Source organism: Lemur catta, chromosome 3 (assembly GCF_020740605.2).
Source record: "Lemur catta isolate mLemCat1 chromosome 3, mLemCat1.pri, whole genome shotgun sequence".
Taxonomy (NCBI): domain Eukaryota; kingdom Metazoa; phylum Chordata; class Mammalia; order Primates; family Lemuridae; genus Lemur; species Lemur catta.
Window position 1 is genome coordinate 2724196 of NC_059130.1, and position 27521 is coordinate 2751716.

Below are 27521 nucleotides of genomic sequence, written 5' to 3' on the forward strand. Positions count from 1 at the left end.
AACCAGGGAAGGGTAGGCAGAAATTGACGGCCCACACCTGCTTTGAACCTGCTCTTCAACTTGTAGACTTGCTGAATGTGGAAAAACTCACACTGTGTGTTTCCTCTGCTCTCACACAACAATCAAGAGTTCTGTGACCATTAAATGTGGGAAGGTTTCTCCCTACACACCAAGCAAGTTGTCAGTTCTGCAGTGACACCAGCTGATTGTCCTCCAGTTCAATTCTGACTCTATCTATTAATACCTGGAGAGAGCGTCAGATGCCATGGGCTGAGGGCTCTGCCCCACAAGCCTCCCCCTCCCCCACCACTCGTTAAGTTTGGGCCTCTGAAACTTAGGACCAACAGGCTTCAAGTTGGGGTTCCCGTGATCCCCTCTTTGGGTTTAATTTGCTAGAGTGGCTCATGGAATTCAGGCAAATACGTTTACTGGTTTATTACAAAGGGTATTTTAAAGGATACAAATAAACAGCCAGAGGAAGGGATACACAGGGTGAGGTCCCAAGCACAGGAGCTTCTGTCCCCATGGAGTCAGGGAGGCCACCCTCCCAGCACATGGATGAGTTCTTGTTCACCTTCTTGTAAGCTTCATGCGTTCAGCAATCCAGAAGCCCCCAAACCCTGTCCTCTTGGGCCTTGTACAGAGACGTCGCTGATAGGCACGATTAACCATGAAGGACCATGGTGGATGTGACTAGACAAAGGGTATGATCTAATACAAACAGACTGAGTGGGGAAACCCAGCAAGGCCCGTCTGTTCAGATTCTTTTTGGCCCCTCTGTGCAGCGTCCCTTCCTCCAGGGGTATGGGGCCTTAACACTCTCTGGAATGAGTGTATCAGGACCATAACCAGAAAGGTGGGCGAAGATTGGAGTCCTGCCTTGGGCAGGTGAAAGGAAGGTAGAAGGTCCAAGAGAGAGATTCTGTTTTCTGAGGCCTAAAGCACCCCAACCTTATAACAAAGACTGTAACAAGGGTGATGGCCGTTATGAGCCAGGAACTGTGGATGAAAACCAATGTATGTACATCATCACACTTGCGTAGGACCAAGACTCCAAACCTCAGTTTCTTCATTTGAACATCAGGGATAATACCAACCTTAGGCTTAGCGTGAGTACTAAATGAAAAGGAATGTAGGAGCACGGTGAGTACTCAAATGTCGGTTTCCTTTCCCCTGCTGTTTTCTCTTTAGAAGGACGATCAGAAACCTGCCTTCTCCCAGGCGGTGCCCGCTGGTAGGTTGCACAAGGCCCCCCTGAGACACGGGGTAGGAGACGTCTGTTGCCTGGTTCAGGACCACGTGTGTCTTCTATGCAAGTGAACACCAAGAAAGGCTGATTCAATCGTTCTCATGCTCTGAAACTATAGTATTTGCCCATCATGATACATAATTAGACTCAGGCCCAGCAACGATTGTCCCTTACCTCTGACTACTAAATTAGCTATTATTTATAAACTATTCCCCTGAAAGAGAAGGGGCAGAGTGAGGCATCACTGTAGCAATCTGCACAGTCACACTGATCTGACAGCTCTCCAAAGACAGCACTGCTTATCGAGGTGGGGACAAACATGGGGCTTAAATGCTTACGTGAGCTATAAAAAGCTCATTACAGCAACTAAACCTGCCCTTTGGACTCACTACAAAGATCAAATCCCTCTGCCCGTGCTTTTAACTTTAGCCCTCCTCTGTCCTACTATAACCTTCAGGCGTGTTTAGTTTCAAAACGTGAATGTCAAAGAAAGCGAAAGTAGTTTTAAAAGTGATGTGGCTGAATTTCACTGTACTACATTGGCACACAAATAACTGGTACATTTAAAAGGTAACTCTTCTGGTGTAGGAGAGCCGGCTGTGGTTCAAGAACCCGAGACAGGTTTTCTCTGTCACAGCATCAAATGGAAACAAAAGTGCCGACTACAGCACGTCGACATCGCACAGAATTTGACCTATTATCTAATCCCTTCCCTGTCCTGGTTGTCAGTTTTCGTAATGGAATGACAAGGGGACATGGCTCTAAAAATGTCAATGAGCAGAAATCATGTCTACTGATTCTACCAGGAACCTATGACGGAACAAGTTCTCTAAAATAAGCCAGAGCATTAGCACGGTCAGTGGGCCAAAGGTGTGGAAAACATACAATCCTGGTCCTGCTCCCTTTCTCTGGAAGTGTTATTGGCTCTTCAAGACTGCACAGAAATTTGCTTTGAAGAAAATCACAACTTTCTTGATGAGTATCTAGAAGGCACTCAGGCACATTTTCAATTAGGAAAGTGATTGAGAGAAGAAGAATAACCCTGAACCACCCACGCTCTTATCCGGAATGACCCAACTCCTGGATTTCACATGGGATCAGCGGCCGAGCCTCTGCCAAGCGGGTGGATCCTCATTATTCCACAGCCTGGCACGGCTGCGGGTGTCACTGCGGGTTTTCAAAAAGCAGATTCCACGTCTCCCATCTCCACACACACGGTCTTTAGTTGTGAATAGTATTCAATCGTCACACGGCCGTTCTCTCTGCCAAATCCTGAAAGGAAGACAAGGGATCAGCATGAGCCATGACTGCGGGTCCGGGAAGTCTCAGTGACCTCCCAGACGGCAGGGCTTAGGGCTGCGGGAGAGCACTGCCCCAGACGTCTGCAGTGACGTCCTCAGCCCATAGGAGCTGTGGAGCTAGGCACGGGGAAAAGACCCTCTGGCCAGCCTTTGGGGACAGGGACAGGGAAATACACAGTCTCATTTCTTACCAAGAGGAACCTAACTTGAGGCATCTGCTATTCTGGGTTCAGGTCTGAAAATGTTCAGATTTCCGACCATGTGTTAAAGCCGTCTCTCCAGCAACCAACCTGACACCTTTGAAAGTTGGTGCTAATTTAAAACTTAACTCTACATAATAGGTTTATTAACTATTTCTTATATTAAATCTGTAGGAGTGACCTAGTATTTACACCCTCCCCATCATGGGAGCAAAGGGGATACCTTATGTCGCCTCTGGTTACTCCGAGTCCAAGGCACTGCCCAACTGCTGGCAGGTGAGGTTACTGTGCCAGGAGGACAGCGTCCCCCACTAGACCTGGGTAGGCTCTGCCTTCTAGGGGCGAGGCCCAGGCCGCCAAAGACGCACGTTTCCAGGGCCACCACTCAGAAGGTAACATACGCAAGGGTCCTGGCAAGACCTAGCTCTGCCTCTCGGTCCTTTCAAATCCTCGAAGTGCACAACCAAGGCGAGGCTGCCAGGCCAGGCGCTGCCCTGCAGGTCTGGCCATCTCTCTCTCTCTCAGCCCATACAGACAGGTAGGCCCGGTCCGAAGGGAAGGGAAGGCCGACTCTGAAGGCCCCCCGAAGGCCTATGGTGCGGATTCCCGGCACTGAAGTGACTAATAAAACAGTGCGTTTGCGTCTGCGTGTACAGCTCCTCTGCGTACCCCACAGGGCAAAGATGATTAGTGAGTACGATTAGGGAATGCAAGGGTAATACCAACCTAAATACCAAACAAGACTGATGAATTAACACCCATCACCTCATCAGCATTCATCAGAGTTTATATATTCACTAACACTGCAATGGCTGTAAACAACTGCCATAGAGACTAGAGGTCAGATTCTTAGAATGGTGCCTCTATGAAATCCAAACCAGTTTGCAGTCTAGAAGATCAGTGTGGGAAGTTAATGAATGTTTACAGGCAACAAACTCAAAGAAAGAACCTCAAAGTTATAGCTGTATTCCTGATGCTTCAAACCTAATGCGCGAGCAGTGGCTTTGGGAAAACATTCCCATATGCTATCAAGTGTAATGATCATGACTGTAAGTGACTGTTAAATGATATAAATTAAAATATTTTGTTAATTTGGCATAATAAAGAAAACTAATATAAGCTTTCTGAGATATTACTTTATTTTTTTGTTTTGTTTTGTTTTGAGACAGAGTCTCACTTTGCTGCCCGGGCTAGAGTGCCCATGGGGTCAGCCTAGCTCACAGCAACCTCAAACTCCTGGGCTCAAGTGATCCTCCCGCCTCAGCCTCCCGAGTAGCTGGGACTACAGGCATGTACCACCATGCCCGGCTAGTTTTTTCTATATATATTTTTAGCTGTCCAGATAATTTCTTTCTATTTTTAGTAGAGATGGGGTCTCGCTCTTGCTCAGGTTGGTCTCGAACTCCTGAGCTCCAGCGATCCTCCCGCCTTGGCCTCCCAGAGTGCTGGGATTACAGGCGTGAGCCACCGCGCCCAGCCTGAGATATTACTTTAGAGACACTTTACCTAAACTGTATCTAAAAACTCCACAGTGGATGACAAATTATGACAGTATCCCTAGAGACCTGGTTTGCTCTCACACTTCCCAGCTCCTCACCTGACTTCTTATATCCCCCAAAGGGCAACTCCACGGGACTGACGTTGTAGTTGTTAATGAAGCACATTCCAGCCTGAAGCTCAGCCACCACCCTGTGAGCCCGCTGGAGGTCCCTGCAAAGGAAAGAATGTGTTGGTTATTCATGGTTATTCATGGTTCCTCATGCTACCACTTTAACAGGAAAAATGAGACGGCCAGTTCTGGGGGTCTCAATCTTACTAAATTCTTATTTCCCAAAATGTTTTAAAATCTTTTGTCATCCAGGCAAAACAGACATAGATTGGGTTTCATAGTCTCATCCAAAAGGCATCTACACAATAAGTTGCAGCAACAAAGGTGCCAAAACAATTCAATGGGGGAAAAAAACAGTTTTTCCAACAAATAGGGCTGGAACAAATGGAGAGCTATGTACAAAAAGATAAAGGGGGATCCCTTTCTTACACCACACACAAAAATCAACTCAAATGGATCACAGACCCAAAGTGTCACAGTGAAAACTATAAAACTCTTTGAAGAAAACATAGGAATAAATCTTCATGATCTTGGATTACACAAAGACTTCTTAGATATGACACTAAAAGATAAAAAACAGAATAATTGGACTTGTTCAAAATTTTAAATTTTGTGCTGCAAATAATACTATCAAGAAAGTGAAAAGAAAACCCACAGAAATGCAAATCAAAACTACAATGAAGGCCAGGCTTGGTGCCTCACGCCTGTAATCCTAGTACTTTGAGAGGCAGAGATGGGAGTATCGCTTGAGGTCAGGAGTTCAAGACCAGCTTGAGCAACATAGCAAGACCCTGTCTCTACAAAAAATAGAAAAATTAGCTGAGCGTGGTGGCATGCACCTGTAATCCCAGCTACTCAAGAGGCAAATGCAGGAGGATGGTTTGAGCCCAGGAGTTTTAAGGTTGCTGTGAACCATGATGATGCCACTGCACTCTAGCCTGGCAACAAAGTGGGACCTTGTCTCAAAACAACAACAAAAAAAAACAACAAAAAAAACCCAACAACAACCTACAATAAGATACCATGTCACATCCACGAGGATGGTTAAAATCAACAGGACTGACAGTAACAAGGGCTGGCAAGGATGTGGAGAAATTGGAACCTTTATACATTGTTGGTGGGGATATATTTAATAAAATGGTGCTACCACTTTGTAAAGCAGTCTAGCAGTTCCTCAAAATGTTAAACATAAAGTGACCATGTGACCCAGCAACTTCACCACTAGATATATACCCAACAGAAATGAAAATATATGTCTACACAAAGACTCATATATGTATATTCATAGCAGCATTATTCATAATAGTCAAAAAGTGGAAATGACCCAAATATCCATCAACAGATGAATGGATAAACAAAAAGTAGTATATATAGTAGTGCAGTGGCTCACACCTGTAGTCCTAGCACTCTGGGAGGCCGAAGCGGGAGGATCACTTCAGCTCAGGAGTTCAAGACCAGCCTGAGCAAGAGTGAGACCCCGTCTCTATTAAAAATATAAAAAATTAGCTGGGCATGGTGGCGCATGCCTGTAGATCCAGCTATTTGGGAGGCTGAGGCAGGAGGATCGCTTGAGCCCCGATGTTTGAGGTTGCTGTGAGCTAGGCTGACGCCACGGCACTCTAGCCTGGGTGACAGAGCAAGACTCTGTCTCAAAAAAAAAAAAAAAAAAAAAGTGGTATATATCCATACAATAGAATATTATTCGGGAATAAAGTACTGATACGTGCTACAACATAAATGAACCTTGAAAACATTATGCTAAGTGAAAGGACACATAGTATATGATTTCATTTATATAAAATGTTCAGAATAGACAAATCCATGGAGACAGAAAGTAGATTAGTGGTGCCCAGGGGCCGGGGCGGGAGTCGGAATGGAGAGTGACAGTTAATGTGCAGTTTCTTCTTAGGATGATGAAATGTCCTAAAAATAGATTACTGTGATGGTTGCACGATATTGTAAATATACTAATAACCACTGAATTGTACAATTTAAATGAGTGAATCGTATAGTGTGTGAATTATCCCAGTAAAGCTATTAAAAAAAAAAAGCATATTGGAGTTATCCTCCTTTGTCATTGGACTTTGTCTGCATTGGGTGGCAAAGCAAAGTAAGAGCACTTAACCTACTCTATCCCCACATCAAAAAGCAGCTCTTCAATCTCGTCTTCAGAGCTCAATGAGAAGAGAACACCAGGTTGTCAGGGTAGACTCTGACCTTCCTTCCCAGGTTCCTGACCACCAAGCTACAAAAAAATTTAACTTTGCACATCACCCAAGAAACAGCAGAATCCTAAGTGTAAGAAGCAGCCTTAGAAAACTGCCTGCTACTGCTAAAGACTAATCAAAATTTGTATAAAACCAAGCAATCTGCAATCGTTTTCAAAGACCTTGCCTTCCCAAATCATTTTTACTTCTACTAGTAGCTGTTAAAATTTATGCACAGAGATATCAATCACAACATTACTTACAATAGTTAAAACTGGAAACAACATACTAAACACCCAACAACAGAAAAATGCCTACATGGGTCTCAATGCATTCCAATTAGGAACTACTACAAAGCTATTAAAAATCATGTTTTTAAGAATACTGCACACTAGTTATATGCTTACAGGTTTCTAAATTTCTTGACACGTATGTTTTCAATAGACACCTAACTCAGCGCTTTACACAGATCAAACCTTAAGTATTTATTCAATGAATGAATGAAAAAGGACAGAATTTTCATCAACAGTTTATAGCACAATTTAATCTCAATAGCAGGTTTCTCCGGCCATTCAGGGCAAACTACAAGGATGCTTTGGCATCTTCAAACTCAACCTGCAGCAAACAGGCTCCCATGAGGGCGAACTCCAGCAAGGGAGGAAGATCAACACATATCTAAGCAGACGCTGCAGCCCCTTCCTCCAAACTGCTCTGGGATGTCCCCCCATGTACCTGGTAAAGACGCCAGCCGCTAGTCCAAAAGTGGTGTCATTGGCTCTTTCCAGAACCTCAGCTTCGGTGTCAAATGATAAAATGGACATGACAGGCCCAAAGATCTCTTCCTTCACACAGGCCATGTCATCTCTGCAATCAGCTGCAAGCATTAAAATGAAACCAAACGTCAGTGAAGAGATTATTATTCCTGACGCTTGATAATGTCTTCTTATCCAAAGTAAACAGGAAAATGTTATACACAGCTCAAAAAAATTCAGTGTGACACTGACAGTATGAATATAATTGAAACATCATTTCTTTGTGGCAATTTAACATGTATTAAAGAGTCATAGCTTTTGTGCAATTCTAAATCCATTTTTTAAAATTCATCATAAGGAAATAGCTAATGAGGTGAATAAAGATTTATAAGGATATTCATCCAACATTATTTATACTAGTGAAACTGGGAGCAAAAAATTAAACATCCAAAACAGATGAAATGGTCACATGAAATATACACATCCTAGTGATGAATTATTTATTTTTTAGAGATGGGGTCTTGCTATGTTGCCCAGGCTATCAAGCTCCTAGGCTCAAGTGATCCTCCCACCTCAGCCTGTCAAGTAATGTTTTTGAAGAAAATTTAATATGTAAATGTTCATGATAAAACATTCACTGATAATGATACAAAAGTGTATATGATATTGTCCCAATTTCTGTTAAAATGTTACATATATGTTTTCTTATAGTTTTTAATATTTTTTAATGACTGTGATACAATTAGAATTATAAATGATGTTATAAAAAAGAAAATCCAATATAGAAACATGAACTTAGAAATAAATAATTAAGGCTACTCACTTTATACTTTAAAGCTTCATTCCCTAAAATGATTTAATTCATACTTGACATGTTTAAATATGCCTATCTAAAGGTCTTCTAGCCAGACATCCAACACTGAACCCTCGGGACTCCCGAGTGGAGGTGTGCATTCACCTGCACTGTACCTGAAGGACAGTCACCACGACAGTCACTGCGTGGCGTGAGAAATGTTGCCTGCAAAGTTGTGTTTACATGGAAATGATGTTGGGCAGAAAAGAGCTTGAGAGCCTTGCTATAAACACCAGCTTTTTTTTTTAACCAAAGTCTAAAACCAACTATTCACATATCTACAAATATGGCAGTTCTAAAATCTCTTAAGAGATGGATTAGAGTTTGTGCACACAAAGAACAGCATGCTGATCACTTGTGGGTTGCATTGTACTTTGGAAACACCTAAACTATCTTCAAAGACGCAGTAAGCAATACTTAGGTGTGTTTAAGGATAGTTTATTATGTTCTGATTCTTTGAAAACTAGTAACCTACATATAATTTTTGGGAGGAAATCATTAGCCAGAATAATTACTCAAGACAATTTATCACCCAGTAGTCCCAGAAAATATTTTATTATCTTATGTAGATTGACAATACAATACGGGTCTATGTGCAGTGAGTTCTATGTTGGAAAGTCAAAAGAGATGAAATGAAAGTATGAAGTAGTAGATGACATATAAGAAAAGGAAAGGTTCCTGCCTGAAACATATCACATACTATATATGTCAGTCCCCAAACTGTTTTTTGTTTGTTTTTGTTTTCCAAACTCCTGGGCTCAAGGGATTCTCCTGTCTCAGCCTCCCAAGTACCCGGGACTACAGGCCCCAAATCTTAAGTAAATAAATTTAATAAGTTACACTCTGGAATCAGTCCCAAATTTTAATGTGCATAAAAATGAACTGTGAGCTTATTAAAATGCAGATCTCTAAGCCCCAACCTGAGAGTTACATTCAGGGATTAGGGGCAGGGACCAGGAACCTGCCTTTCGAACAAGTTTTCCAAGCAATATTGCAGTGGACCACAAACTGGCTTTCAGAATCACTAGAATAAAGTTAAGATAGTCAGGTCCCTCTTCTTTGCCTAGGTTCACAGCTTGTTTAAAAATAACTTTTTTTCTTCCAGGCGTGGTAGCTCATGCCTGTAATCTCAGTAATTTGGGAGGTGCGAGGACTGTTTGAGGCTAAGAGTTCAAGACCGACCTGGACAACATAGCAAGACCCCATCTCTACAAAAAATAGAAAAATTAGCTGGGTGTGGTAGCAGGCACCTGTGGTCCCAGCTACTCGGGAGGCTGGCAAGAGGATCACTTGAGCCCAGGAGTTGGAAGCTGCAGTGAATTATTCTGACACCGCTGCACTCTAGCCTGGGCAACAAGCAAGACTCTGTCTTAAAAAAAAAAACAAAGAAACGAAACTTTTTTTCTAATTGTCAAATACAAGTTCTCTGTAGTAAGTCTGTAATATTCAGAAATGCACACAGTATGATAAAAATCACCTTTAACCCTAGCATCCAAAGAAATGTATTATTAATATTAGGATGCACACTCCATTCCTTCTTTTTCCCATGCACATATTTGATTTTTAATAGATTTGGGATAATACCATATACACTATTATATAAGCAATATTTTTATTTAATATATTATAAGCTTTTCCTATTCATTAAATATTCATTTAATAACTGCAAGGTAATCCACGGCGTGGACATTAGGTTCTCAGCTTTTAAGCATCAGTGGATCTGTAGGCAAGGCTTGAAGGTTAAACTGCATCAAATAGCAAGTGTTAAAAACTAATACCACTATCAACCTCAGAAACAAAAATTAGCTTAGTTTATCTTCAAGATAAAAGTTAAGGAATTATACATGATTCAACATATGTAATTTTTTAAAGCCTACAAAACTATTTTTATAGGGCATATTAACATACATTGTAAAGTGATAGACAAAAGCATGAGAATGATAAAAATAAAATTTGTAACAGTGCTTAGCTCTGAGCTAGGAGGGAATTACTGATAGATGGGTGTGAGTCGGACGACCACATATACTTGATTGTCCAAACTAAGAGACTTTTTAAGACTGAAAGTGCTAAAAATTATGAAATTACATTGTTTTGAAAACATTACTATGTTATCTAATAAATTGGTCTTATTATATTAAAGACTAATAGTTCTAATGAAAAAAATTCTTCATTTTCTTGAGGAATTAAATTCATTACTCAGCCCCCTGTGCACTTAACCCTCTTGCTGCAGGACACACATGTGCGGCTGCAAAAAAAATAAGTAAAATTTTAAAAAATGCATTACTTACTTCTTTATCAAACACGCATTTTCATTGTTTTCAGTTCCTTACTTCCAGAACGACAGGTGTTGTCCCAGGTAAACTAATACATATGGTTGCCCTAGAGGAGGGGCACATAAAAGGCTTCGAAGGGAATAAAGTACTTCTACTTCTTAAACCTGGGTAGTAGGATCACATAGTTTGCCAACCCTTGCTTTACGTCATATACATATTTTATAAATATTCATGTCTATCCTTTCAATATTTAATTCAAGTCACTTAAAAGCAAACAAGGGGAGGACATACTTAATACACAAGGTCGCATGTAATATCCATCCTTTAATTTGGGATCGTCAGGTACATAGATATCTCCACCACATAACACTTTAGCACCCTGCCAAAAAGAAAAAAAAAAAAAAAAAAAAAAACCTACATATTTTGTATCAAACATACAACCCCAAGAACATTCCTAAAATGCCAAGTGACTCCTGAACAAATGCACCTTAGTCTCCCCACTGCAAGTACAAAAAGTACAAAGCAGAACATTGCTAGGGGCACTGACAGATGAATATTAACATACAAAAGGGCACACGGCAAGTACTTTAGGAGTAACACAGCCCTCCCCCAATCCCACTCCCCCAGTACTTATTTCTTACCTGCTCCTTTGCCAGTTTAACAAACCCAAGAACTCGCTCCAGGTGTGGTCGGTTGATGAGTGGACCCATCCTTGTATCTTCCAGAAGAGGATCCCCAATTTTTATTTTCTGGGTCTGTTTCACCACTTCCTCTGTAAATTTATCAAGAATTTCTTTTTGCACAAATACTCTTGTGCCATTACAGCAAACCTAAAAGATAGACACAAGACATAAATTTATATGTGTGTAAGGGGAAAAAAGGCTGTGTGTAAGGGAAAAAGATAAATAATCTAATAGCTTTAAACTTAAAAGAGGCACTACACATTTTTTTAAAGGACAGTTCCACTTCTGAAAATTGTCCCCATACTGAATAGAAAGGATCACACACGTAATTGTAGACATACTACCCCCCACTTACAATCTGACCTTTGAGATAAAAGTTAGTTCTTATTGCTGGTTTAAATTTTCTTAAGGCCATTACTGGATCTGCATGACCCACAGGACTGTTCCTACTTCCTCAGCTGCACAATCTGACTGTATATTTTAAGAATGGGAGGTGAGAGTGGTGGGAACTGAAGAGTAAAAATAGATTAATAACTGTAGTCTTAAACTTAATTTTTCAATTGAGCATTTAAATCAATGTCTCTAAAAATACAAATAATCACTATTTAGACCCTCCTAAAGACATGAACATAAACACCGTTCAAATGCTGTAAGAACAATAAAATAGAAAAGAAAGTCCAAAAATAGATCCAAGTGCTCATGGAAATTTAGTTTATGACAAAGGTGAAATCTCAAACCCCTGGGACACAGATGGACTAAATGGTGCTAGAACAAATGGTTAGCCATGTGGAAAAGATAAAATAAGATACATATCTCACATCATTCACAAAAGTAAACTCCAAATGTGTCAGAAATCAAAATATAAAATATGAAACTATACAATAACTAGGAGAAAATACAGATCATTCCTCTGTAACCTAAGTATAAGAAAAGGTTTGCTAACTATTATACAAAATCTAGATACAATGAAAGAAAAAAACAATAAATTTGACTACATAAAAATAAAAATCTTTTGCAGGGCAAATATGCTAAACTAAGCCAAGACAATTGAAAAACTGGAAGAAAATATTTCCAACATTTATTTCAGATAAAAGGCTAATATCACTAATATTTAAAGAACTCTTAAAAATTAAGGGAAAATCAAATCTCATAGTACAATACACCAAAAAATGTGAATTTTACTGGATGTAAATAGGAAAAAAAGATGTTCAATCTCATTCATAATTAGAGACTTGAAATTAAAACTACCCGGAAATGCTGTTTGTCACCTGCCTAGTGAAAATTTAATACACTGTACATCAATGTTCACAGCAGCATTATTCAGAATAGGAAAAGAAGTGAAAACACCCAAGTGTCCATAAACAATGTATAAACAAAATGTGGTATATGTGTGTATATATGTATAGTACACACACACACACACCATGGAATATTACTCAGCTTTAAAAAGGGAAGAAATTCTGACACATGCTACAACATGGATGAACTCTGAAGACATTACACTAAGTGAAACAACCTAAACATAAGCAAATATTAAATATTATATGATTCCACTTATAAGGGGCACGTAAAATAGTCAAATTCATAGAGTTAGAAAGTAGAATAGTGGTCCCAGAGCATGAGGAGAGAAAGAAATAGGGAGTTATTATTTAATGGGTACAGGGTTTCAGTGTGGGGTGAAGAAAAAGTTCTAGCGATAGACAATGGTGACGGCTGCACAGCAATGTGAATTGTACTGAGTACCACTGAACTGGATACTTAAAAGCGGTTAAAATGGGAAATTCTATGTCATGTATGTTTTACCACACATACACAAATAATCACCGTATATAAGGAACTCACACAACTCAGTATTAAAAAAAACCTGATTAAAAAATGGGCAAAAGGCCTGAATAGACAGTTTCCCAAAGACATACAAATGGCCAAGAGATACATGAAAAGATGCTCAACATCATTAATCATCAGGAAAATACAAATTAAAGTCACAATGAGATATCATCTCACACCTGTTAGGACAACTACTATCACAAAGATAAAGGTAAGTGTAGGCAAGGATGTGGAGAAAAGGGAATCCTTGTATGTTGCCAGTGGGAATATAAATTAGCACAGCCATTATGAAAAACAATATGGAGGCACCTCAAAAAATTAAAAATGGAACTATAATATGGGCTGGGCACAGTGGCTCACGCTTGTAATCCTAGCACTCTGGGAGGCCAAGGCGGGAGGATTACTCCATGTCAGGAGTTAGAGACCAGCCTCAGCAAGAGTGACACCCAATCTCTACTAAAAATAGAAAGAAATTAGCTGGGCAACTAAAAAAAATAGAAAAATTAGCTCGTGCCTGTAGTCCCAGCTACTCGGGAGGCTGAGGCAGGAGGATCGCTTGAGCCCAGGAGTTTGAGGTTGCTGTGAGCTAGGCTGATGCCACGGCACTCACTCTAGCCCGGGCAACAAAGCGAGACTCTGTCTCAAAAAAAAAAAAAAAAAAAAGGCCGGGCGCGGTGGCTTACACCTATAATCCTAGCCCTCTGGGAGGCCAAGGCGGGTGGATTGCTCGAGGTCAGGAGTTCGAGACCAGCCTGAGCGAGACCCCGTCTCTACTAAAAATAGAAATAAATTATCTGGACAACTAAAAATATATAAAGAAAAAATTAGCCGGGCATGGTGGTGCATGCCTGTAGTCCCAGCTACTCGGGAGGCTGAGGGAGGAGGATCGCTTGGGCCCAGGAGTTTGAGGTTGCTGTGAGCTGGGCTGATGCCACGGCACTCACTCTAGCCAGGGCAACAAAGCGAGGCTCTGTCTCCAAAAAAAAAAAAAAAAAAAAGAATCATCAGCAGACGATAAAACTATTTTGGGTGAAAGTTCGATGAGGAACTGGATAGTCTCAAAATACCTTCTACAAGATACTTATTAACCACACAGGAAAACAACAGTGACTTTACAGCGAAGACTCGCTTTAAGCAAATGATCAAAGTTAAACCACCACGGAGAAGGATACAACATCATGTTTGTGGTAATTTTTTTTTTTTTGCCAAAAATGCACAATATGCATCTGACAGGAAGTATCAGATAGACCCAAAATAAGGAATATTCTACAAAATAAATGGCCTGTACGCTTCAAAAATGTCAAGATCCAGAAAGATACAAATAACTAGAGAACTGTTCCTTTTTAAAGGAGATTAAAGACAAGACAACTAAAGGCAATGCATTATCACTGACTGGATCCTGGACCAGGAAAAAAAATGCTTATCTTCTTTTGCTAAGAGGACATTGGTCAAGCAAATGGCAAAATTTGAATAAGGGCTCTATCTACATTAATAGTACTATATCAATGTTAATTTTTTTATTTTAGTCAAGTGTATTGCGCTTATCTTAAAAGCACACACTTGTTTCTAGGAACATTGGAGTATTTAAAGGTTAGGGGCCTTGTGTTTAAAACTTACTCTTAAAAGTTCAGAAAAACTTAGTAATATGCATATGTATGTACAGACAAAGAGAATGAGAAAGTAAATGTGTTAAAATGTTAATATTTGAGAAATCTGGCTCAAGGGTACATGAGAATTCTTTGCACTATTTGTGCAACCGTGAGTCTGAAAGTATTTCAAAATAAAAAGCTTTAACACACGCTGCTGGATGAAGGGGTGGAGATTCCTCCTTTCGCAGGGTCAGGTGCGTACCTCGCCTTGGGTGAGGAAGTTGGCCATGAGTGCCCCCTTCACAGCATTGCCCATGTCACAGTCTGCGAAGATGATGAGTGGAGACTTGCCTCCAAGTTCCAGTGTAACAGGTTTGATTCCTTTAGCCGACATCTCCATGATCTTACAGAACAAGAACAAAGCATTCAGAAGAAGTTTAACACAAATTGGATTGTGAGCTAGGTCCACAAAACCCCGACCCTACAAAGTCATCTTGAACTGTGTGTGACCTGCGGCCTTACTCTTGTCAACGCACTTTGCCCTCCATCTATTAAAATACTCTCGTCCAGAAGACTGAAGAGGACCCGCAGATCTGCACCTGACATTCTGAAGAGGGAATTCATTTTAAAAATACTGTCAATTCACAGGATTATCATAGCCAGAAATTCCTCTGTAACTGTGTTTAAGGCTGACAGAGCTCAGAGCACAAATTAAGGTTAAAATAATGAATCTGAAATAACCTGAGAAAATACCCTTCTTTCGTACAAGAAATTAAGTCACCGAACAACACAAGTGGCAGCCCAGGCCCCTGCCCACTCAAACCCATCACCTCCTCAGGCAGGAGACGCTAACTTCCACCCCCTGGACTAACAGGAATCACACCAGGTGTGCTCTCCTCCCCCTTCACACTTTTATAGGAAACCTCAGACCTTTGTCTAGTAAAATCTCCTACCCCGTTCCCTATACAAGCTGGGTAAAATCGGAAGGAAAGACTCCAAAATGCACCCAGGGTAGGACTGGCTTGGCCACATCCAGACGCAGCACTGGTTCCATCCTCACCTTCGTGCCGGTGGGCACGCTCCCTGTGAAGGAGACCTTGGCCACATCGTGATGCAGACACAGGAACCGGCCTGTGGCAGCCCCTCCCTGCACCACATTGAAGAGCCCGGGAGGCACACCAGCCTCCGTGTAGACCTCCGCCAGCAGCAACGCAGAAACAGGTGTGAAGGGAGAAGGTTTGAAGACCATGGCGTTCCCTGCATAAAGCCAAGACACAAACACAAAAACACTTTTTAAGCTGGAGATCCTCTGAGGACGGGACCAGAGGACGATTCAAGAATGATTTCGATTACGTCCTGTTCTCCCATCACATGCTAGATCAAAAATGTTATTAATAAGTAAACGTATCTTATCCTTTCCACCTTGGTTTCTCTCATTAAACAGACCCCAAACCATAAACCTGCCCAGTCTCAAATGGTAATACCTTACACTCACATACCTAGGCCTTTTCACGTATATTATCTCATTTAACACTTGTAACAGCAGTATGGAGTACGACTAGCCCCATTTTATAAACATTTAAATTGAAGGCCAGAAAGCTTCATTTGATGAGAGTCCCCAAAGCTAATGACTTGATTCTAAGACCATCAGTCCTCTCTCACAGCTGTCTCTCAAACAGAAATGTGCTAGAACAAGAATGTGCAATGGTAGCAGGACAGAAGCTGCATTTCAATATAATGTCCTAACAGTAATGCTTTTTTAACGTGTAAGTCTTCTTTTCCCCCAGATTCTTCCCTTAAATAGTATACTAAAACTGTTTCTAAGTCAATCACCCAAAGCTCCTCTAATGGAAGCCTTGTTTATCATTTCTCTTAAGACACAAATGAAGAAGGGAGTTCACCTTCTGCTTCCTAAATGAAGTCAAACTCCTATGTAAAAATTCTTGTCCAAAAAGGAAGAGAACTTATGAGTAACACAAATCTAATTCAATTTTACAGGAAAAATTAACTTTCCTTCCATATGCAAAAATCAATTAGATAAATAAAAAACGGAAATACCTAGGCCTGATCTGTGTGTAGGACCCAGTCTGGGAGCTCTCTGAGGGGAAGGACGGGGCAGGAATACAGCACGCCCTGGGAGGCTCTGAATGCTCCAGAGCAGCAGGCCCTTCTGACTGCAAGGGTGTGTTTGTGGAGGCGGAGGGGGAGAGAATGGTGGCTCAGGAGGGGAGGAGTAATTCATCCTTACCGCAAGCTAGAGCTGGCGCTGACTTCCAGCAGGCGATCTGAAAGGGGTAGTTCCAGGCCCCTATTCCCACGCACACCCCCAGTGGTTCCCTTCTGGTATAACCAAAGGAGCCACCTGGCAGCTGAATATGCTCACCTGCGGGAAAACAGAGGCAGAGGCGTAAGGCAGAATGCTGGTCTGCGCTCCCAGGATTCCCCAACGCCTGTGCCAGCCCCGCCAGCCTCCACTCTCCCAGCACGGCGGGCTCCCCTCTCCCTCCCTGTGTCTGTTCCAGTCGTTCTTACACCGGCTTCTGCATATTCTCTCCACAGAGAGAACCCTGCCTATCCTTCAAGCACATGTTCATCCAACTTGATTTAATTCTCCAAAAATTTACTGAACCTCTACTAGGCAACTCAGATGAAATGAAATGGAAAGGAGAGCAAGACTCAGCAGCAGGGGAAGATTCTGAGGACCCTAAAACTTCAGACTCCTGGCTCCCCACAGCCCCCCTGGGCCCTGCCAACCACCAATATCAATTGTTGTAAACTTTTTGCTGACTAGGAAAAACTGGCAAATACCGAACCAGTTTGGCAGCAACTCGGTCTGAAGCTCAGGTGCTTACACGCATTATCAAGAAGGGAGGGAGTATTATCTCCAGTTTAGATAAGGAAAGATAAAGTGGAAAGTGGTGAAGTGCAAAGTGGAAAGTGATGAAGCCAGGACTTTAACCCAAGTCTGTCTCAATTCCAACAGCTTTGCCCTTCACCACTGGGCTCTGCTCCTGTCAGCTGGTCACAGCGGCCGGGCGAGGACGTACCAGCCATGGAGCCAGCCAAGCCTGCATAGTACTCCAGGCACTGCCAGGAGGTGTCAACGTCCAGGCGGGCCTCAAAGACGGACTTGCCATTGTTGATGGTCTCCATGGTGGCAATTTCATCCCTCCGTTCCTTGGGGTAAAACAGGAGACTAGATTTAAGACACATTATGATATGTCTTGATAATAGTCAACGCTTAAATAGAATGCATCGGTTGATTTTTAAAAATAGAAACGGCCTGCACTTTAAATGAAAATAAAGAAATGGCAATGTTACATTTGAAATAAAGATAAAAGCTTACGCTCAATAGCAGCACTGTTCTTCCCCACAAGTTAACTGACAAAGATTTAAGATCACAACTCATTTCAAGATCAGTTAGTAAAAGAACATTTTGAGAAATGAATGTTATATGTACACATGTACAAATATGTATATGTTTATGCATATATAATAAGAAAGAATAGTCCTTAGGGAAATTATAAAAAAATATCCTAACACGCAATTGCATTGAAGAGGTTATAACACACATTACTTTAATTCACTCAAAGAAATGCAGCATGTTCTTTTCTGTTTTTCTTTTGAGACAGGGCCTTAGTCTGTCACCCAAGCTGGAGTGCAGTGGGCATCATCATAACTCACGGCAACCTCCAACTCCTGGGTTTAACCAATTCTCCTGCCTCAGCCTCCCGAGTAGCTGGGACTACAGGCATGCGCCACCACACCCAGCTAAGTTTTTTATTTTTTGTAGAGATGAAGTCCCGCTATTGCCCAGGCTGGTTTCAAACTCCTGACCTCAAGGGATCTTCCCCACTTGGGCTCCCAAAGTGCTAGGATTATAGGTGTGAGCCACTACGCCCAGCCCTTTTATCTAATACTTTCTAATACTCAGCACTCATCAATACTGTTTTCAAATACTGTTTCTAGTTCTGGCCTCTACAACTTACTGAGGATAAAAAGATTCTAGAGGCTGGTCTGATGGTATTGGGTTAGCAGAACTCATTAACATTAGTGTCACCAAAGTTGATTTACACCCCCCACTGCTAAATGGACTGGCTTAAAAAAAAAAAAAAAAGAAAGATTCTAGAGATGGTCCAGGGATGAGCGTAAAGGTTTAGGAAATTAGACCAAAAAAGGAAAGACAAATAATGCTTTTCTTTGGCCTAAAGAAGATAAAAGAATTAAGTATGTAAGAAATATCAGTAGGTATTATGGATCCAATTTAAAGTAAACAATAGGATAAATATCAAAATGTATATAAAAAATGGATCAAGTAATTGATAAGAGGGAGCATTCTCTTACTGAAACTGATAGGCAGTAAGGCTGACCAGAAGCAAAATGGAATGCAACTGAAACTAACACAAACATCTACCCACAGTACAAAGCTCAAGAGATGGAAGCAGGAACATGGAATCAATATGAAATACGGGGAAGGACCGTGTGACGGTAGAGCCTGGACATGTATTTCTATAAAGACCAGAGGTATCAAGTGTTTTGGTTCATTCATTTTCACATTCATTACTAGGAAAAAGAATATTGATCCTCTTTGCGTTCAAGAGCTTACTTCTAACAGGGGAAGTTAGTAAATTCTAAATAAATATTGCAATTTCTGAATAGACATGTTCCTTCAAAACAGATAATTTTTTCACATTCAAACATGGTCTACATTAAACTCTCTTAACCAGTAATTCACCTTTTCCTTCCCTGATCCTATACTCACCAAAACAAGCGTTTAACAATTGACTTGTTTCCTAGTATACTAATACTAGAAAGAGGGTACAGAGAGGACCACAAGCATTAAGTCTTAAACTGGGTATAAATTATTCCCCACTCTTGAATTTGTAGAGTATGATTAAGATGAAGCAGTTTTCCAAAGGTATAATCAACTATGAGTAGCTTAAATTCTGTTTCCAGAATGCAAAAGGGAAACTAGAGAGCAAGAAAGTACTAGCTCATTAATCAGCTGAATAAAGTGATTAATCAGTACAGAACATTTCAGATACATAAAGAGGTACTACACTGGCAACAGTGAAGCACTTCTGTTTCCACTTTAGGATAAGAGTGAACAAACAGGAAGTAATCTATGACTATCACTGCTAAGCTTCGGAATGTTTACTAACAGAGTAGAAAGTTTTACTCTCAAGATTTTTTCTTTTTTAAAACAATGGATAAGCAAGTAGCTCTGGGGACTGTTTCAAGGTTTCAATTCTCAGAGGAAATTCAATTTTCTAGCTGGCCTTGGGAAATTTTTCCTGTCTTATTTTATTATTCTCCATCCTATAAAAAAGGTTATGTACTGAAGATCATCATGAGATCTTCTGATATACCATGCAATGATCATCAAGAAATGTCCCTTACAAAAATTACCAAGGAAGCAAGTGCAGTGTTGCGCGTCTGTAACCCCAGCTACTCGGGAGGCTGAGATGGGAGGATCACTTCAGCCCAAGAGTTTGAGACCAGCGTGGGCAACACAGCAAGACTCTGACTCAAAAAAAGAAAAAATTACCAGGGAGTCCAAATGGCTCTTTACTGAGAGGTAACATCGGTTTAGGGGAAATGGGATTCCTTTATCCTCCTGAAGCAAAGAGGACAGAAGGAGAAGGGGAAAACAGCACAAATTTTCTTCCTGCTACTATTGCAGGAACCACCACAAGTTAAAACTTTCCACCATAACAACATACTGCCATAAGTGCTTCTCGGGAAACGCATGCTTCGTGTCTAACCCTGTTCATCCTCTGTCCTACCCTGCTTCACAACAGGACTAGACCAGGGGCCCACTGGGATGAAGGGGCAGGTCCCTCGTCTTTCCCTTTCACCTCAAACCCCTCAGCAGGCCTTAAAGTCTAGCTTCTATGAGAGCCACTCCAGGAGACATAATGCATTAAAATCCTAACAAGCCTTGAGCCTCTCTTTCCTTCAACGGGTAGGGTGAGTACAAAAGTCACAAGCTTTGCAGTCCAACAGACTAGCTCTAACCCTTGATAGTTATACGACCTCAGACAAGCTATTTAACCTTTCTGAGTGTACTGTCTCATTTGTCAAATAGGTAAAATAACAGCTATGGTTTAAGATGTTTTGGATAGTTAAATACAATTATGTATAAACAGCACCTTGCACAGAAGGAAAAAAGGGATGAAGGCAAGGATGAATTATAGCACAGCCCATTAAATGCTAAGGATGTAAGTACAAGAGGCAAGAAAAACAAAGGAATAGCATCAAACTCCGCGTCACAGCACGGGCAGAAGTACGGGTGTGACAGTGCACGCATGGCCAAGGAGGAAGGGCCAGCAGGGCAGGGGAGCTGGGGTTACAGCGCGTGAACAGAGAAAATGAGGCTGGCCTGAGGGCCACGTTACGGAGGGGCCACTGGCAGTTTTACCCCAGCGGGTACCACGGTCAAATGTGCGCTTGCAGGAGGGCCACGCTGGGGCCAACGTGCAAGACAAATGGACCAGGGCCCAGGCTGGAGGCAAGCAGATAATCTACACACACAATCTTTATTTAAACAGTGTTGTCATCATTTTAAACAACATCCTCCCTCTCCTTTTAAGCCAAATGATCGTTACTTTCATAAGGAGACTCCAACTGAAAAATGGTCGGGTCCCACAGACAAGATCTTTATAATCTGTTAAAAGTACCAGAGGATTCGAAGTAAAAATGAGAACATATGACTAATAAACATATGGAAAAAACGTTCATTTCCACTGGGAATCAGTGGGCTTCCAGCCAAGAGGGAGTAACAGGAACCAGATTTACTCTGCCACCTTAAATCACTAAAAATACCAGATAAAACACACGAACAGTAATTTTCAGACATCAGACATCAGGCGGCTCAGGGCAGTGACCCGAGAGAGGGAAACCGATGAGGTGAGCCCTACAGCTGTGCAGCTCACCACCTGGAGAGAGCTTCCAGGCCACAGAGCAGGGAGGAGAAGCCCTGAGTTTCTCCTCAGGGTTGGGGCTGGCAGATACCCTGAGTTAAGGAGACAGGCTGGGAATTCAGGGAACACGCAGTGGCTACAGGCTTCACAGCTAAGTATGGAAGAGAAGACAGCTGCACAGAAAGAAAACCTCAGAAATCTGCAGAGAGTCTCTTGTGAGTACCAGTGTGAGGAAACTACCCAAGGCTGGGAAAAGAACTACCAAAGAAGAAAAGGTGAAAAAAATACCCAGAACTCACACAGGGCTGGGTATCGTTCATGTTCCCACCAGCCACGGTGAGCAAAACGTCACTGATGCACAGAGCACAGAGTTAAGCAGTCAGAGAGCATTCAGAAATGGGGCAAAATTAGCTGATCTAAAGCAAGGCTTGCAAGGTTCAAAACTGATTCCAAGTAACTTCTCTGCACCCTAGAACAAAACTCAAGGGTATTTTTTAAAGTACAAGAATATTTATCACCCAACAACATAATATGCTCTAATGATTCACTAGAGATCAAATACCTAGTGATTGAAAATTACCAGGCATGCAAATAGTAGGAAAAAAACCAACATTTAACCAGGAGGCAAAACTCATCAATAGAAACAGATCCAGAAACAACAGATGATAGAATTAGCAGACAAGGACATTAAGTTACTAAAACTATACTCCATATGTTCAAGAAGGCACAAGAAAACAGGAGCATGTTAAGGACAGACATGGAGCACATCCCAAAAAAGACCCAAATTAAACTTCTAGAGATGAAAAATACACTGGGTGAGATTAACAGCAGATTAGACAATACAAAAGATTGGTGAACTTGAGTCATAATAATACAAATGATTTGAAATAAAACACACACACAAGGGGCGGGAGAAAGGGCTGAGGGGGAAAAAAACCACATACACACACAAACTAGGGGAAAAATGAACTGAGCATCCGCGACTTGTGGAATAGCTTCTAGCAGCCAAAAATATTTGTAGTTCAAGGTGAAGAAGAAGAGATAGAAGAAGGGGCAGAAAAAATATCTGGAGAAGTGATAGCCAAAATTTTTCCAAATTTAATGAAATTATAAATTTACAGATTCAAGAAAATCAATAAACCCAAGCAAAAGAAATAAGAAAACTGCATCCACGGCCAGGCGCGGTGGCTCACACCTGTAATCCTAGCACTCTGGGAGGCCAAGGCAGCCATTTGAGCTCAGGAGTTTGAGACCAGCCTGAGCAAGAGCAAGACCCCGTCGCTACTAAAAAAATAGACATTAGAAATTAGCTGGACAACTAAAAATATATGGAAAAAATCAGCTGGGCATGGTGGCGCATGCCTGTAGTCCCAGCTACTCGGGAGGCTGAGGCAGGAGGATCGCTTGAGCCCAGGAGTTTGAGGTTGCTGTGAGCTAGGCTGACGCCACGGCACTCTAGCCCAGGCAACAGAGCGAGACTCTGTCTCAAAAAAAAAAAAAAAAAGCACCCAAAGACATAATCAAATTGCTTAAAACCAGTGATAAAGAAGAAAAATCTTAAAACAGCCAGTGTGTGGGAAAAACACTATACAGAGAAGAACAAAAAAATAAGAATAACAACAAATTTCTCTGCAGAAACAATGTAAACCGGAAGACAGTGGAGCAACAACTTTAAGGTACTGAAAGAAAAAGCTGTCAACTTAGAATTCTTTCAAAAATGAAAGCAAAATAAAGACTTTTTTGAAGAAACAAAATCTGAAAGAATACCAGCAGACCTGCACTAATACGAAATGCTAAAGAAATTCCTTCAAGCTAAAGAAAAATGACAGAAAATAGAAATCTGGGTCTATACAAACAAATGAAGAGCACCAGAAATGGTAAATATAAAACATTTTTACCTTATTTTAAAAATCTTTTAAAAAGATAATTGACTGTTTATAATTTAAAAATGGAAGGAGCAAATAATTGCAGATTGATTAACCAGAAAAATCACTACAAGAAATAACTGAGAGCTAATATAATTGCAGGTTGTGGTAAGGGATTTTATCACTTATGAAATCATTTTGGGTAAATGCAGATCCAGAGTATAGTTATCAGACCAGAGCTCTAAAGAAAGGTAGTAATATCTTTTTGATGAATAAAATACATAGGTATCAAAGGCAATGGGAGGAAGACAGGAAAGGAAAAAGAAAAGAAAGTTAATATCAGATTAGATTTCAGATCAAAACATATTAGATATTATTCGGGATTAATAAAAGTCATCTCATAACAATAAAGGAACTAATTCTTAACAACCCTACATGCTCGTGCATTAGGAAAAAATGAAGGAGAAGTTAAAATAATAAATTATGAGTTTTGTGTTATCATCTTTGGTCTATCAAATTAAAAATAAATTTTTAACAATAGGGAAAAATGCTTTGTTGGGAAAGTCTCTATGAATGTTTTGATATTTCTGCACAGTCCAGGTTTTCTGAGCAAAGAATACCGGGAAGCTGACTGAACAGCAAAAGCCTTGGAAAGCAGAAATGGTGTCTCCCTGAAGATACAGACCTCCGGAGAGATTTGGAATTGTTAAAACTCTCTAATTCCTGTCCCTGGAAACACCTGCTTACATTCCAGGGTAATAAACATCTTCCCTCTCAACCCTGGAGAGGGTTAACAAGCAGTCTTTCCTCTCTCTCCAGAGGAAAGGATGGCTTGATGTGCCAGCAGCCCCGATCTGAGTCTCACAATTTTAGAATTCCTCTCCCGTGGTGCAACCCACCGCATGCACAGCGCAATGCCTGGCTCTTCCCACCTCGCCCAGTGGAGATGGGAGCTCAGAAACCTAGTGCTAAGGTGTTGGTCTGGCTGCTGCACTTGGCTGTGTACATAAGCCATCTTTTTCTGTGATTCAAAAAGCCCCATGCCTCTTTTCAGAATATGTACATATATACACACATATATGGAGTACGGATATATACATATACAGAATATATACATGTGTATATACGTACATATTCCACCCTCGCAAGTAGAGTAACCCTCAGATCCTTAACAGTTTCTGACTTAACATACATATGACAAAAAGTCACCATAGTCCTACCACTCAAAAGATATCCATGATTCATATTTTGATTCATATATTCTTCTGAATTTTCTAAATTTCTGTAATGAGCATCTAGTACTTTTTATTTTTAAGACTATAAAAAGTTTAATTTTTTTTTTTAAAAAAGGGAACATATATGAATCTATGAAATATTCCTAGGCAATTAAGGTAACAAAACCATATCTGAAACTTTATCTGAAAACAAATCTGAAAGAGAAAGGTAGACTTGAGAGTCATCAAAGGACTGAGTAAAACGGAAATAAGTACACAAACATGATTTAAAAAACAATAGAGGAGTACATTACAACTCAAAACAAAGACAGAAAAGAAAACCTGCCAAGGGAGATGTCCAAGCGGCAATCCAGGTGGGAATCATTGAATGAAAGCTTGTTTTATATACCAAGGTGAGCATGTGGAAATGGTTTCCTATTTCATAAAAACGTTATAACCTAACATTGCATCAAAGTCTAACTGCAAATCATCACCAAGAATCCTCAGAGCAATGTATGAGGAGTTTTCTGGAAGAGAGTAAATTACAACCTACCCTTATTATCCTGGCAGCCTCCAAAAGGATTCGGCAACGCTCCATGCCAGATTTTTGACTCCATATTTTAAAGGCAGCCTTTGCATTTTCAACAGCCAAATTTACTTCCTTTTCTCCTGAACATGTGAAAGTAGCTATCACACGGCCTACAAAGAAGGGAAAAGTCAGTGTTATTTCAAATTATTGCCACACATTTAAATAAAATATTATGCGTCAACATTCTTTTCCATATCCCATTCCTGTTTTTAAGTATGGTTTAGATTTAGTGACCACCTCTACAGACTTCTTAACTATATTTTGTGCTCACTAACCCCTTTTAAGAGTCTGATAAAAACTGCAGACCTCCCTCCAGAAAAATGTACTTAACCACATCACAGAATTAGAGATCACGTCCCCTAAACTCACCATTGATTAAGGGTTAAGAATCATTGCCCTCCACTATAGCTTGATTTACTAATATTAACGCCCTATAAATCATTTTGCAACATTCTATAACATTGTCCCAGAATCTCAGGGGTCTTGCAAAATCAAATTGGAAAGTAATCAGTCTACTGGGTTATGAACTGATTTTAATATAGAATAAATCCCTTGTCTATGTTCTATGTAGCGTATATCATACTACTGATACTTGGCAAATACAGTTAATAAGCAATAATATCAGGATAAGATAACCCCAAAAGAAAATTTTTTTCTCAAATAAAAAAATCTAGGCTCTCCTTTTTTTACTCCAACTTTAAATTGCATGTCCCTATTTTGGGGCAAAATATGAAACAGTCAATTTTTCCAGACCCATATCCCAAGAATTGTGCTGATGCTACCAACAAGAATTCTTTTAAGTATGCCAAGTCAACAGTTCCTTTTCACAAGAACTCCTGGGATTATGCTTTTTCCAGAGAGATTTCACAAATCTGCAATTTCTCTTACACTTGAATAGCCAGTTAGTTGGTAAAGGCAATGACTGAAGATCAAATACATTGTAGGTAATTAAAATAAAGAGCAATTTTTCTTCCTTTTGTATCAACATTGGGGGAGGGCTGAGTTGTTTCTTCATATGCAAAAGAGAGCTGTGATGATGTCTATGGCCCCTTTCAGTTCTGACAAGTCATTGCTCTGTGGTTTTAGTGTGGATGGTCAATCCTAAATTCTCCAGTCACTTGCAATCCAGTTTTATTGCTCTGGCTGCATTCTACAAAAAATATTTACATTTTCCTCCCCACAAATATTGCATAAAACCCAGCAAAATAAACACAAGAGAAAACCAAAGCAAAAGGCAAAAAACAAACAAAAATCCTCTTCCTCCTTAGCTTGGTGATCTTTGCAGTTCCCAGAATAAATCCAGTGCCTAGCACAGTGCTTGACACACATTAGGCCCTAGATTAAAAAGTCTGGATTAAGCAAGATGAAAAAATTGTGGAGATCTCATATACAGTATGGTGCCTATATACTACTGCACTATATATTTATATATATAATTATATAGTATACATATAATGCTGTATTGTATACCTGAAATTTGCTAAGAGAGTAAATCCTAAGTGTTCTACCAAAAAAAGTGGTAACTATGCAGACGTTGTGTTAAGTAGCCTGATTGTGGTAATCATTTCGCAATGTATACATATATTAAACCATCACGTTTTACATCTTAAATATATACAATTTTTACTTGTCAATTACGTTTCATTAACCCCGGGGGGGGGGGGGTGAGTACTGGATAAAGGTGGGGCTTTTTCCTTTCCCAACTGTGATTCTTGTACGGAAAACACTAGAAGATGGCGACAAAGTCCTCATTCTTGCTTATTTCCCCCCAGCGTTCTTCTGGAAGTCCTCTCCCGGGCACACAGTTGAAGACATTACGTAACAGTCCCAACTTTAAAAATTAACAAACACAGGCACAACCTCCCGCGCCGGGACTTCGCGGACTCCGCTCCGGCCGCTGCGAAGCTACGCACGACGCCCCCGCGCCGCGCACCGGCTCCTCCTTCGCCTGCCCTCCCGTCCCTGCCCAGACACGCCCGCGTCTCCGGAGTCGCGAGCTGCCTGCTCCCACGCTCTGTGCAGTGACTCGGCCGTCACCGTCCGTGCTCAGCAAGCCCCTGCTGAACCCGCGAGCCCACGGCTGGCGGGGAAGTCCGCGCCCCGCCCTCCCGCCGCCCTCTCCGCGCGGTTACCGGTCGCGGGCTCGAACGCCTTCTCCGTGCCGGAGGCGTCCACCGGCTCCGCACGGGCCCCGCCGCGGTAATTGAGCGGCTGCGACACGACGAAGGTGCCAGTGCTCATGGCGGCGACAGGGGCGGCCCAAAGGGTGCGGAGGAACGCAGACAGTGCGACCCCGCCGGCTCTGGGGAACATGGGGGCGCGCGCGGCTCCGGGGCGGAGGTTCGAGGGCCGCGTGGGAAGGCGGGGCCGGCGGGGAGGGGCGGGGC

The 27521-nt window shown here is 41.3% G+C and overlaps 1 protein-coding gene across 2 annotated transcripts; it reads right to left on the minus strand.

The window, feature by feature from the left end:
• Positions 1-420: 420 nt before the first annotated feature.
• On the minus strand, positions 421-27521 carry ALDH9A1 (aldehyde dehydrogenase 9 family member A1). 2 transcript variants are annotated; one of them, XM_045546605.1, is made up of 11 exons: positions 27267-27521; positions 25099-25244; positions 17591-17720; positions 16792-16926; positions 15604-15800; positions 14806-14946; positions 11086-11274; positions 10736-10823; positions 7299-7440; positions 4348-4460; positions 421-2521 (listed from the first exon to the last, which is right to left on the minus strand). In XM_045546605.1, exons 1-11 carry the CDS (start codon positions 27445-27447, stop codon positions 2427-2429), a joined length of 1557 nt encoding a protein of 518 aa, XP_045402561.1. In that variant the 5' UTR covers positions 27448-27521; the 3' UTR covers positions 421-2426. The 2 variants fall into 2 exon arrangements, 1 of the variants encoding a protein (XP_045402561.1); XR_006734013.1 differs by lacking the exons at positions 421-2521; positions 4348-4460 and having other exon boundaries at positions 7353-7440; positions 10460-10823; positions 27267-27491.